The 12,753-nt window shown below is 47.0% G+C and overlaps 1 protein-coding gene across 9 annotated transcripts; it reads right to left on the minus strand.

Annotated features, from left to right (window-relative positions):
• Positions 1 to 209: 209 nt before the first annotated feature.
• Positions 210 to 11,852, minus strand: LOC101278978 (butyrophilin subfamily 2 member A2). Of its 9 annotated transcripts, none has more exons than XM_033434709.2 (8): positions 11,446 to 11,852; positions 10,833 to 10,947; positions 9,741 to 10,088; positions 4,773 to 5,054; positions 3,184 to 3,351; positions 2,700 to 2,720; positions 2,579 to 2,605; positions 210 to 579 (listed from the first exon to the last, which is right to left on the minus strand). In XM_033434709.2, the coding sequence occupies exons 2-8, from the start codon at positions 10,915 to 10,917 to the stop codon at positions 470 to 472; spliced, it is 1,041 nt and encodes a 346-aa protein (XP_033290600.1). In that variant the 5' UTR covers positions 10,918 to 10,947; positions 11,446 to 11,852; the 3' UTR covers positions 210 to 469. The 9 variants fall into 9 exon arrangements, with proteins under 9 accessions (XP_033290600.1, XP_033290599.1, XP_012389805.1 ...); XM_033434708.2 differs by having other exon boundaries at positions 3,130 to 3,351; XM_012534351.3 differs by having other exon boundaries at positions 210 to 1,092; positions 11,446 to 11,750.
• Positions 11,853 to 12,753: the final 901 nt, after the last annotated feature.

The following is a 12,753-nucleotide window of genomic DNA, read 5'->3' on the forward strand; positions in this document are numbered from 1 at the left end:
TCAGCTCCTGGGACCCCTTAGCTGTAATGAGGGGCTTAACCACATCCATAGCCTCGGCCCACCTCTCAGGTCTCACTTCCTCTATCTCTGACTTCCATTTGTGGTTCCCGCTCCCCTCTTACATCCTAGTGCATCCTCGCCCCAGTCCACAGTATCTGACGTCAACTCCAGTCTCAGGCTGAATGTGTCACTCTGATGTTAAAGCAACCGGTTTTCTGCCTGTCACGTTCTCACACTTCTTGGTTGGGAGCTATGTGGCAGCACTTGTGTTCCTGAGACTGGCCCCTGCCCCATCGTTACGTGCAAATGAGTTACTAAAGCAACGGCCTAATGAGGGAGAGATGGGGCTGGGGCTTGAGGAGGTGTCCAGGGGACCTCTGGAGGAGATTTTCTTCCGTGACCAGAAGGAAGGAGGGTGGTTTTCCTCCAGGGGGTGCTGTGCTGTGGTAGTAGAGGTGGCCTGGGCTCTCTACTTGGCTCTGAGACCGGGGAATTGGTCCTGGAGGCTGCGGTGGGTCTCTGCCCTGTGAAGGACCAGGCCGCCTGCAGGCACTGTGACCCCCTGGGCCCCTGTAAACGCTGGACAGATAAAGAGGGGGCTGTCATCAGACCCCAGCCTGAAGAAGGGCCTCAGGGGCCCAGAGAAGGGCGAACGGGGACACGTGTAGATGTGCGACCTGTCCCTCATGTTATAGAAGGACACATCTCCAGCTTCATAATCCAGGAAGATGCCCACCCGGCGAAGGCGCTCTCTCAGGGGGAGAATCTTCTTCGGGGAGGACAGGACGCGGTACTTGCTCTCAAACATCTCCAGGGTCCAGAAGCCGTTCTGAGGAACCAGTAGGGCTTCCCCTTTCCTCTTAACACTGTCTCTACAAACACCCACAGCCCAAACCATCACGTTTTCGACCTCCACCTCCCAGTAATGTCTCCCTGAGGTGTAGTTCTCTAGGCCCAGGACACAAGGCTGACAGTCAAATCTCTCTGGGTTGTCAGGCAAGCTCTGCCTGGAGGGACCCCGTCTCACACTTCTCCGGTCCTCTGACAGGAAGAGCTCGGGATGAGCGGTGTCTGGGTCCAGTACCACATCAGCTGCAGAGGAAGTCTCAGGTTTAGGCCTAGGATCTCAGGAGATTGTGAGATTCCTGGTCCCCAGAGAGATCCCAGAAAGCTGGTGGGAGATTCCCCCATGTGACCGCCTTTTCCGTGAAGGCCCCTCGATCCCAGATCCCAGGCAGCTCACAGAAAATTCCTGAGGCTGCACTTCTATCTCTTAAGTGGCAGGAGCACTGCCTCAGGTCGAGGAGAACTGGGGCTCTAAGAAATATAGAAAGTTCAGCAAATGAGCTGAAATTAATGGCTCCCGCTTTCTCTCAATGTTCTTAGATCTGCCCCCTTTTCTATTCAAAATATATGATCTCTGGGACTCTCTTTAGTTAAAAAGCTTCCCACATGGTTTAAACCAGCAAAGAGGACCTATCCCCTCCCCCTCCCCCAGTTAAGCCATTAAGGCCAATTTTTCCCTACACAGATAAGGGTGATAAAGTGTCCCTACACTGGTCCTCTGTGTTCTACCAGTTTAACCAGGTGACAACTGATTTAAATGACTAATAAGCGTATCCCTCAAAGGGTAAAAAAGAAGGATAATGTCCCCCAAAGTCTACCTGCCATACTTGCCTGAGAGGTGAGTATGGCAAAAGGTAGTTTTGCCTTAATAACATTGGTGTGACATCTATAGCTATGACCTCTCTGCATACAGGAAATGCCTCAGACCCCCGACTTTCTGCAGCCCTCTCCCATCTGCAGTTACTATTACTTAGTCAGTCTACATCGAACACAAAATCACTGTGTTAAAATGATTTGCTTCTTTCTCCAAGTTGTTATGTCTGATGGTGATAATTTTGAAATTCGAAAGAGGAAAGGTCCATGTGCTGTGGGATCTAGTAAAGCCTGCATTCTTTGATGCTTGTGAGCAGAACGTGACAAGTCATAAAACTCAAAGTGCTCATTAGGACCAGGCAATTGGACCCTGTGTTCTCCCACCTGCCCAGGTCCTCTCCACTGGCAGGCTATACACAGGGTTATCAGCATTCTCTTGGAGCAGGAAGGCATTTCTGGTCCCTATTTGTACACCCCTCAGCCAGGCCTGGGAAGCTTATTGCTTTTCCCACACGTGGCTCTTCCACTGTGCAGTCTATACCATCGCCCAGGTTATAAATAGCTAAGCCAGTATTGTCTTCTTTCAAATTAAGCCAGGATCCAAAGAGCAACAGCTACTAAAAGGTAAGCTTTCGGGACATCTATTATGTATGGTAGACCTTTGGTAATCATGGATGAAATTATTCTAAAAAAGAAAGGATGGTGGGAAGTAAGCTATAGAGTTGGTTAAGAGCTGCAGGGCTTCCCTGACAGCAGAGGTAGGCTCCGGCATTGGGTGGGATACTGCTGGTGAATCGACCCCAGGCTCCTGCCCCCGCTAGCCAGCCTTGGGTCTCCTTGTTCATCTCCTCTAATGTGTCCTGTTCGCTGCCTGGTGGGGAGAAAGCTCGGGATCTGAGGGAATGTCAGAGGCGCTCACCCGCATGTAAGAGGCTTCTTCTCCATCCTGCAATGGGACAGGCAGAGAGGTGAGCTTCAGGAGATAATGCAGGGCAGAATGCAAATCATGCAGGGAGTAGTTCAGGAAATGCTCAACTTACGCAGTTCTTCATGAAGTTGCTCTGAAAAAGAAACAGAAACAAATGAATGTCCTCAAGAGAAGAACTAAGAGAAATAGAGTTTGTCTTAAGTGATGATGGCTGGTCTTCTATTTGACCACTGTCCCCCTCCCCGGCTGCCTTGGGAATTGTCAAGATACCAGAAATAACATATGATCAGGTGGCTGGATATTATCAGTACTTATTTGGGTTTGCTCTTGTCCAACAATATAGGGCTATACGTAGCCAGGTGAATGGATGCAACATTTGCAGAATGGAAGAAAGCGAGGTCTGAGGGATTCATTACTAGGACACGAAGAGTTCTAAGCCCTTGCCGCTGCCTTTATTCACGTCCTCTCTCTCTTTCGCAGGCTTTTAGCTGCCCGAGCTGTGTCCTTTTGTAAGACAGTGAACTGTGTTCCTACTCTTTTACCTTTTATTTGACGTTCTTTCTCTTTTTCCACACGTTCTGTCCCCAGTTCCTTACGTGCAATTTCTTTCTCTTCATTTTCAATCTCTATTTGCATGGACAGAAGCTTTTTTTCCATTTGGAGTTTCTTGACGATACAGATGCTTCCAGCGATGATGAGGAGCAGAGAAGGCAGGATGACAGTCAGGGCCACCATCCAGGGAGATGTGCTGGGAATAAAGGATTCTGAAAAGGGAGCCCAAAAGTCCCCTTTAGTGAGAAAAAGGAGCCCTGGGATTAGAGCCCTTCCGGGCGCAGATCTGAAGAGCACCTCCCCTGCACCCCTGGCCCCCACCAGGTCCCTGCTCCGTCAGCTTCTCTCTCAGAAACCCCAGCTAGGGAAACAGACTTTGGCTCTGCACTGGCTCGCCCCACAGTGATTGCCAGGGTTGGGGCCCCAGAAGACAAAAAAGCAGTAACATCTGGAGTCACCATGGGTAAGACCAGGGTGACTAAAAGCTAACCAGCCATACTGAATCAACACGGCCACCACATGGTATAAGCCATCATCCCTTCTTGCCTGGAATTTTGCAATGCCTTCTCCCTGCTTCTGTCCATATCCTCTGCGGTCTGTCCTCAGCACAGCAGCCTAAGTGAGATCATGTTGTTTCTCTGCTCAAAACCCTGCAGTGTTTCCTACCTCACTGAGACTAACAGCCAAAGTCCATTTGTGGCCTACACTGCCTCATATGATCCAGATCTACTGTCTCTCTGAATTCATCTCCTCCAACTCTCCCTGCCCTCAATCCATTCCAGTCATACCTGTGTCTTGGGGGGGGGTGTCCTTGAAACTGCCAGATATGCTCCTGCCTCAGCCCTTTGCATATGCTGTTCCTGCTACCTGGCTTGCTCAGTCCTCAAACATCTGCATGGCTCACTCCTCACTTCCCCAACTGCCATCTTTTCCGTGAAGCTTTCCCCGATCATCCTATTTACAATTACAACTGCCTCATGCCCCTGACACTCTCTATCCCCGCCTCACTAATTTTTTTCTACGGTACTTATCACCATCTGATATAATCCACAGTTTAATTAATTATTTCACTCCTTGTTTTAATTCATGATTTCATTTACTGCCTTCTGCTCTTCTAGAATGTGAGCCCCATGAGGGCAGGTATCTTCATGTATTTTGTTCACTGATTTACCTTCGGTTTCTAGAACAGTGTCTTGAACGTATGAGATGCTTGTTCAGTATTTAATGAATTTATGAATGTCTACAGACAGAGAATTTCTCCAGCTCTGTCCCTTGGGAAATCTCTTGGGCAGGAAGGAAGGGCTTCAGCAGATACTACCTGCCCATAGATTTATGATTGTTCTACATGTTTGAAAATTGCTGCAGGATAAGGACCATAACAGAGAAAAACAAAACAAAACAAAACTATCAGATTTACCCTCAGAGAAGAGGCTTCCTACTCCTGTGTTTTGAGGTGATTTGATTTTCCTCTTGTGACAAGGGGAGAGGCCTCAGCTCAGCTGTAGCCTCTAGTTCTTCAGGGCCCAGGACCCTTCCACTCCATGCCCCTACTCCCATCTCCATGCTGGGCTCCGGTCTGTCTGCTGAGGATCCCGCCTCCATGAGATGAGCCTCCAGAGAGTGGGGAACTAACCTGGAATGAAAATCACAGTTTCCTTCTCCTGGTTGAGCAGGGTGTTGTTGACGGAGCAGGTCATGTTCCTCACAGACTCGTCCATGATGATCACAGCCGTGGTGACCATGAAGAGGCCATCTGCGTTCGTAGTGTAAGCCTCCTCCAGCGGGGGCATGATCTCACCATAAGGGTCCCTCCACACGGCATGGGGCTCTGGGTACCACCCTACAGATGTGCATTCCAGCCGGAGGCCTCCATCCTCGTGGCCCTTCATTTCAATAACGGGCTTAGAACCCAGGCCTGGGGAGAGAGACCAGCTAAAGAGGTAATGGTGTCTTAGCCGAAGTGTCTTAGCAGATCAGCTGTTAGTGATGAGAGCCAAGGGAAGCCACGAGAGAGCAAGAGGTTGGTGTCCAGAGAAACTGATGACGCACATTCCATTCTGTGAAGGGAGAAAGGAAGGAAGGAAAGGAGGGAAGAAAACCTTGATGTTGGAGAACACCAGGTGACCAACATGTCAAAAAAATTGTGAGATCTCTAAGTGGGGAAAGGATTACATTGTACTTTTCTTTGTGTTCCACCTACGGACCCCATCACAGGAGCAAGCATTTATCTGCCTCCTAATAGATACTGGTTGATTGATTCATTCAGCTAGAGATTTTAATTTTCTCACTTACGCGTGGGTGTGTCCACTGTGACCAGAAAGAAGCAGGCTTTCACTTTCTGCCCTGAGAGGACTTCTCAGTAGCTCTGGCTTCCTGAAGTTCTAGGTCAATACAATAAGGACAGAAACCCGCCAGGCTGGCAGAATCTTAAGAAACTTTTTGAGTTCAAGGCACTGACCCTCTTCTCCTGGTTTAGGACTTCACATCGCCACAGCTATCTGATAATCATAAGCAGCTGTTGGTTTTTAGGAAAATTGACAGAGCCAGTGTGCAAAGCCAACCCTTACCCCAATTCAGAGATGTTTACCTTCCAGTCAATTGGGCTCAGTCAATTAGGTAATTTTCTTACAGTCCCTTGACAACATTCCCCTATTAGATCTGGATGCTTCCGGGATCCTTAAGATAAAAACATCACCTCCTTGGGCTTCCCTGGTGGCGCAGTGGTTGGGAGTCCGCCTGCCAGTGCAGGGGACACAGGTTCGTGCCCCGGTCCGGGAGGATCCCACGTGCCGCGGAGCGGCTGGGCCCGTGAGCCCTGGCCGCTGGGCCTGCGCATCCGGAGCCTGTGCTCCGCGGCGGGGGAGGCCACAACAGTGAGAGGCCCGCATACCGCAAAAAAAAAAAAAGAAAAAAATCACCTCCTTAATGTCAGCAGATCATCGTCAAAAGTCCTAAGAATCTAGACTCTTCCTAACTTATTCTATCTTTCAGAGAATCCTCAATAAAAGAGAATACTGGGTAGGAGAGAGCTGCAAATGCATGGTCCTGGGAGACTTCTGCCCCTTTAGCCAGGTGTCCAGCAATCATCCAGACTTCTTTTAAGGAGTTCCTTTGTTAAGCCTGTCCAACCAATTATACCAGAGACAAAATTAAAGCAGTCACTTAAGCCTTACTGCTTCTTGCTCAATTTGATCTTTTCAAGATGGAAAATAAAAAACAACTAGTGGCATATTGAAAGGCTCACACAGAAACTTTGAAGTGGGATAAGATTCAAAAGAACTTGGCCAGATGGAAAGAAATCCTACAGAATGTTCCGGAGGGGTTCGATAAGGGCAAGCAGGAGACAATAGACTTAAGGACAGAACCAGCCAGCCGATTAACCAAACTGAAAAACAGTAAGCAAACAAGCAAACAGGTGTACACCAACTCGCTTCAGAGTGGGGCAGGTCAGGGTCTTGTTTACAGGGGAAGAATGGAAAATTCCTGCCACATACAAACACATGGTGGTCAGCTCTGTAGTGCTGCTGTGAACAGAGTCAGGACACAAGCGTGGAGAAACCCTTCTTCCATGATATTCTATATTAATCAGATACAAAACTGCCCTTCTGAGTAACGAAGATGGGATCTCCTGCCAGTCACGTTTGAGGCCCACTGGGCAGGTCGCACTGTCCACAAACCTCCATTGGTCTGGTGGACTGAAATGCCATTGATTTATGTGTGTCTTAAGGGCTTTTCCGTTCTTCAAACATTTCTTTTAAAGTATAATACTCTGACACCGGAAGTGAGGTCATACCTTAAAGCCAATAAACTTGTAGAAATCCCAGTTTAAATGCCACTTCTATCCTGAAGCCTGGCCGAATTCTCACTCATTTTCTCTGCGGGACCACTAGGCTTAATATATAATTTACATGTCAGTCACTCACACGACAACTAGTATTTGAGGAAAGGGAAAGAAGGTAAACTTAATGTTTATCAAGAAATGAGATGTCCATATATGCTGTAGTTTCCTGGGCAGTCCTTGTTGATTCCACTTGTCCCTGTGCAATTATTGACAGTGCCTCCTCTCACTCTCAAAAATGTGCAGTTTGAGTGATAAACTATATGGTCCCCTATCAGAAGCCCACACGCCCTGTGTTGTGCTAGATGGGACTTCACACTGGATGCTCTCAGTAGCCCTAGACGTGCATGGCTCACTTCCTCACTTCATTCTCGTTTTGTCCGATCGCCATCTTTTCCGTGAAGCTTTTCCTGACCATTCTATTTCTAATTATCTTACCTCCTTGCCTCCTAGAACTTTCCATCTCTTCCCTGCTTTATTATTTTCTATAGTACTCATCGCCATCTGATATAAAATCCAGTTTAATTATTTCATTTATTTCTCTGAGCACCCTCCAGAATGTGAGTTCCACGAGGGTAGGGATCTTCATGTACTTTGTTCACTGATTTATCCTCAGTTTCTGAAACAGTGACTTGAACATGAGATGCTTGTTAAGTATTTGTGGAATGAATTTATGAATGTCCGCAATGAGGGGTGCGCAAGGGTAAATTTTTCCACTCTGATTTTGATATCAGCCATTCATCTTTTTCACTCCTTCATTTTACAACTACTTATTAAGTACCTGCTAGGTGCCAAGCAATTTGCTAGATGCTGGAGACATAGTTGTGAATAATTGCTGGTTTTGATTGTGATGTGGACTATTAACGCTTTAAAAGAATGTCTAGTAACAAAAACCTGAAAGAGTACTTTTTAGTGCTGTCTACAAAAATTTTCAGTTCACCTGGGCCCATGGTTAGGCTTGTACTTCCCTCTCCTGTATAGTTAGGCATAACCATGTGACTTGCTTTGGTCAATGAAATGTGAGTATAAATAACATGTAGCACCTCCCAGGCAGAAGCTTTACAAACCAGTGAGTAATTTGCCGGGCTCTCTTTCCCTCTGCTCAGGTGAACCACAAAGCTCCAGGCAGATCTGTATGAAGTAGAGCCCCACCAGACTCAGGAAGGATATATTTCATGTGTTAGAAACAGACCTTTGTTGATTTAATGTACTGAGATTTGAGGGCTGCTTGTGACCAGAGCATAACCTTGACAATCCTGACTAATGCATACTTCAAAGATGATTAAAAGCATGGACTGGTAAGAGGCTCATGGAAAAAGGTTAAAAAAAAGCAGATCTCAGGCTTAGAATAGAGATAGCTCAGGCACGATGTGATGACCACTTACAGCTTTATGGAGCAGATTCATTTAATCCTTCAATAATATTTGTTGAGCACCTGTTATGCTCCAGGGTCTGTTCTAAAGGTGTGGATATAGCAGGAGAAAAATAGAAAACAATCCCTTATGAAATCTACATTCTAGTGGAAGAGCCATAATAATCTGGATAAATACGTAAAATGCATATATGTAAGAAGGTGAGAGGTGCTGAGGAAAACAGTAGGGAAGGAGGGTAAAAAGGGTCAAGGATGGTGTTTGATCCTCACACGCATGGAAAATAACTTATGAAAAAGAAAAAAATAGATTGAAATCACATGTGAAAAACTTCTCTTTGGACTTAATGAAAAAGGTATGGAGCATCATATATGACTGGCGAGAGTGTATATTGGTACAAACACTTTGGAAAACAAATGTGTAGTACCTATTAAGGATGTATATTTCTTATTATACAGCATGTCTCTTCCTAGGAACCTGTTTAAGTTGGGGATTTTGAGAAGTGGCATGTTGTGGACTGAACTGTGCCCCCGCAAAATTCATATGTTGAAGCCCTAACCTCCAGGCCCTTAGAATGTGCATGTATTTGGAGAGAGTGCCTTTAAAGAGGTAATTAAGTTAAAATGAGGCTGTTAGGGTGGGCCCTAATCCAATCTGACTGGTGTCCTTATAAGAAGAGGAGATTAGGACACACAGGGAAAGACACCAGGAACGTGGACCCACAGAGGAAAGGCCACATGAAGACACAGAGAGAAGACCACATGAGGACCCAGTGAGAAGGTGGCCATCTGCAGGCCAGGGAGAGAGGCCTCAGAAGAAACCAAACCTGCTGACAGCTTGATCTTGGACTTCCAGCCTCCAGAACTGTGAGACAATACATTTCTGTTGTTTAAGCCACCCAGTCTGTGGTCCTTTTGTTATGGCAGCCCTAGCAAACTAACTCGGTCAGTAGAAGGCAGTGTTCTAGTTCTTGACATGAGTAGTGGTTACATGGGTTATAGCTCATAATAATTCAGTAATCTGTACATTAATGTTCTATGAGTTTTTCTGTATAATACTTCACAATAAAGATGTCTAATTCTAAAACATGTTACTAAGGAAGATGCTTAGAGATCTCTCACAAGTAGGCATAAGAATAATTTGTAGGGATTAAGCATTCGCCCCTACTCAAGGTGACAGCTGAGTTCCGTGTGTGCGTCTCAAGAGTTGATGCCCACCGTTTAGCAGAGCAAACCCACTCACTGGGTCCTTGAGCAGGGGAAAGCCACCCTCCCTGTTTAAAGGGGATTCTAGGCAAAAATCTGCTGGTCTGCAGGGGGCCTGAGGTGAGGAGAAAAACTTTCCCTAAGAGTCAGGCTGTGAAAAAGCAATGGAGCAAAATGGAAGGTCGTACCTGCCACTATCAGGTACATGATGGCCTCGTCGTAGGATCTGCCTTCTTGGAAATAACAGCGGTAGATGCCGTTATCGTGGGCTGTGACGTTGTGTATGATCAGCCCCACGCTCCCTTTGCTGATAGCTTCGCTCACAAAGATTGTTCTTCCCCTGTACTCCTCCATCTGCTCCTCCGTTCTCTCTCGATGGCCCTTGTACACGAACACTGCAGGGGAGAACTGCGTCCGGAACCACCGCACCTCCATGCCCTCAGCGTTTTTCTCAGGTGACAGGTGGCAGTGTAACTTGGTGTCTTCTCCCACCATGGCCAGAATTGGATCAGCTGGTCCCAGGACAGTAAATTGGACTGTTCAACAAAGCGGTAGAGTCAGACAAGGGCACCAGCCATCAACTCTCTAAGGTGGGAAAAGAAGTGGATATGCCAGGGCACAGACATGTTCTTTCTAAGGGGCTTCCTGGGCTCAGGATTCTGGGGGCCAAGAGATGTGGCTGGTCGATAGTAACAGACACCTAGCAGGGGTAGGAGGGGTGTCTATTGAGGATGCTAATGCTTCTTGAACAACACATTGAGAAGCATACCCTGATACCCCCCATGGACCCTGAGCTTACACAGATCTTTTTCTATTTCCCAAACCAGCACAGTGCCTGGAGTATACTATAAACTTGAGCTGTCCAATATGATAGCCACTAGCTAGTCCCAATTGGAGTGTGCTGTAAATGTACAATACACACAATTTTGAAAATTTAGAAAAAAATGTTAAGTATCTCACTGTTCATATTTTACATTAATTAAAAGTTTAAATAATAATATTTTGGTTATGTGGAGTTAAAATAGATTATGAAAGGTTGTTTTATCTGTTTCTTTTTTAAACGTAGCTACTAAGAATTTTAAGTTATATATGCAGCTCGCCTTTTGTGGCTCTCACTGGATTGCTAAATGGAGGGCGCTGGGATCCGTTCGAAGACCGTGTGCAGAACGAAAAGGTGAGCGAACACAACTGCAGCCCTTCTTTACCCTTCCTCTTTGCAGAGTGAAGTGCTGATTTTCCTTTCTGAGAAGTTGATAGGAGTTAGTGGCATGCACCCCTACCTGAGACCGCTGCAAACAAGCTGAGGAGGTGGAAGAAGAGAAGGGAGCCTGGCAGGGAGAAATGCAGAGAAGCAGCTCGCTCCATAAGCACCCACGAGAGGCAGGGACGGGAAGCCTAGAGAGACGTGGAGAATCAGCCAGGGAGACTCGGCACTACGGTTCTGACCTAGGTCAAACTTTCCTGTAACCCGTGTTGGTTATCATCAGCGCCCCAACTGCTGTCTTGGGCAGCCCCCTTCCTCTCCTGGTTCAGGTATTTACCGATAGATGGCTTCATTAAACATTCCAGGGAATAAGCCAACAATACAACGATCGGGACTACAGTTTTCCGGCCTCCTCGGCTCACTTCTCCGGCCAGAGTTGAGTTTCTTCAGACGTCACTTGATATTCTTCCAAACCCATCCTCCCTCCCGTCCCTTCCTCCTCGCCGCGAATCTGGCTCGGCACCAAGTCAAGCCAGGGGTGGAGAGCCTCCCTCCCCTCACCCCCGCCCCCGGAAGCATCCCCTAACCGGGACCCCGACTTTCCCCTTATCAGGTTCTGTTCCTCCCGCCTACCGCCCCCCACTCCCCGCCCCACCCCCGAGCGGTAGCGCGTCCCCTCCCTTTCTTACCTTCTAGAATTAACTTCTGCGTTTTCTTTTCTCCTCTGACGCTCAAATGATGATTTTCCGGTTGTCCGTCTTCCCCCTAAACCCGCCCATGGGCACAGGCACAACCAGACCAAACCTTCCCGAAAGCGGAGAAGGAACTTTTCTTCACCTCCTGTTAGTCGCGGCCAGGGGGCTGCGGTCCCTGGGACCCGGTCCACTCGGGGACCACAAAGTCACAAGATCTCCAATGAATGATTTAGAGCAGGCCGTGGGTCAGCCAGCCAATGGCATCCCTGAACCTGCTTTCTCACCAGTTACTGGGTAGAATACACAGAAACAGCTTAGGACTTAAAAACGCACAGCTGCACGGAGCCTTTAAAAAACTTTCCTTTTTCTTTCTTCAGAAGCGAGATACTTTTCATTTTTTTATTGAAAAATCCTTGAGATTCCCCGAGGATTTTGGCGTTGCTGCTAATCACCAGGAGAGGCCTGCCATGTGTAGAAGTCTGTGTGTGTGTGTGTGTGTGTGTGTGTGTGTGTGTGTGTATAGTGTTTGGGGTTGGGGGTGTGATGACGTAAGCATAAGCATATCTCACAGCTTCACATGTTTCTTAGTCTTGGGTGGGATGGAGCCCAGTTGCCCACATGATAACCAACTGATTAATGTACCCTTTATGTAATTTTTCTCTCAGTTGGCTTTTCTCTTTTTATTTATTTTCGAACTTGAGTTTTCTGGGATCAGTTCTCAAGTAGACAACGTGACTCCGAGTCCTTGACTCAGAGTCAGCTTTTGGGGAACCCAAACTAAGAGATGGATTCAGTAGAAAGTTCACCAGACATCATCAACAGTGAGAATTATCTTTTCTGCAAAAGGACACTCTGAGATGTATACCTGGGTTTAGTAAGTGAACGAAGGGCTACAGATAAAATTTCCAAAGAGTCACTCATTGAGATTCACGGGAATCTCCAATCGTGGAGGCCCTTAGTGTATACAGGACAGAGGCCTCCTCCAGAGTGAGTGAGGCTGTGACTACGTGTGCTAGCCTGAAGAGTTCACACCAGAGTCTTTACAACCTGTGATTATGACACATTACATGGCAAAAGAGACCTTAAGGTTATGGATCTTAATGTAGAGAGATTATCCTGGATTCATAGGAAGATTATCCTGGATTATCTGGTTGGACATATCTAATTACATAAATTCTTAAAAGTGGAAAAAGGCAGGAGAGTCAAAGAGATTCAGTGGAAGAAGAAACAGGGTGATTCAAAGGCTGAGAGGGATTCAATCTGCCATTACTGCTTTGAAGCTGGAGGAAGAGGACCACGAGC

This window comes from Orcinus orca, chromosome 10 (genome assembly GCF_937001465.1).
Source record: "Orcinus orca chromosome 10, mOrcOrc1.1, whole genome shotgun sequence".
Lineage (NCBI taxonomy): Eukaryota > Metazoa > Chordata > Mammalia > Artiodactyla > Delphinidae > Orcinus > Orcinus orca.

What these genes read in the sequence shown, in the direction of transcription:
- LOC101278978 (XM_004273566.4), bottom strand. Translation starts at nt 10,917, where the DNA reads ATGGAGCGAGCTGCTTCTCTGCATTTCTCCCTGCCAGGCTCCCTTCTC. An exon ending in CTTGTTTGCAGCGGTCTCAG is followed by an intron (nt 10,089 to 10,832) that starts GTAGGGGTGCAT and finishes TTTGTTGAACAG; the next exon opens with TCCAATTTACTGTCCTGGGA. An exon ending in GAAAGAACGTCAAATAAAAG is followed by an intron (nt 2,721 to 3,129) that starts GTAAAAGAGTAG and finishes TTTCTTTTTCAG; the next exon opens with AGCAACTTCATGAAGAACTG.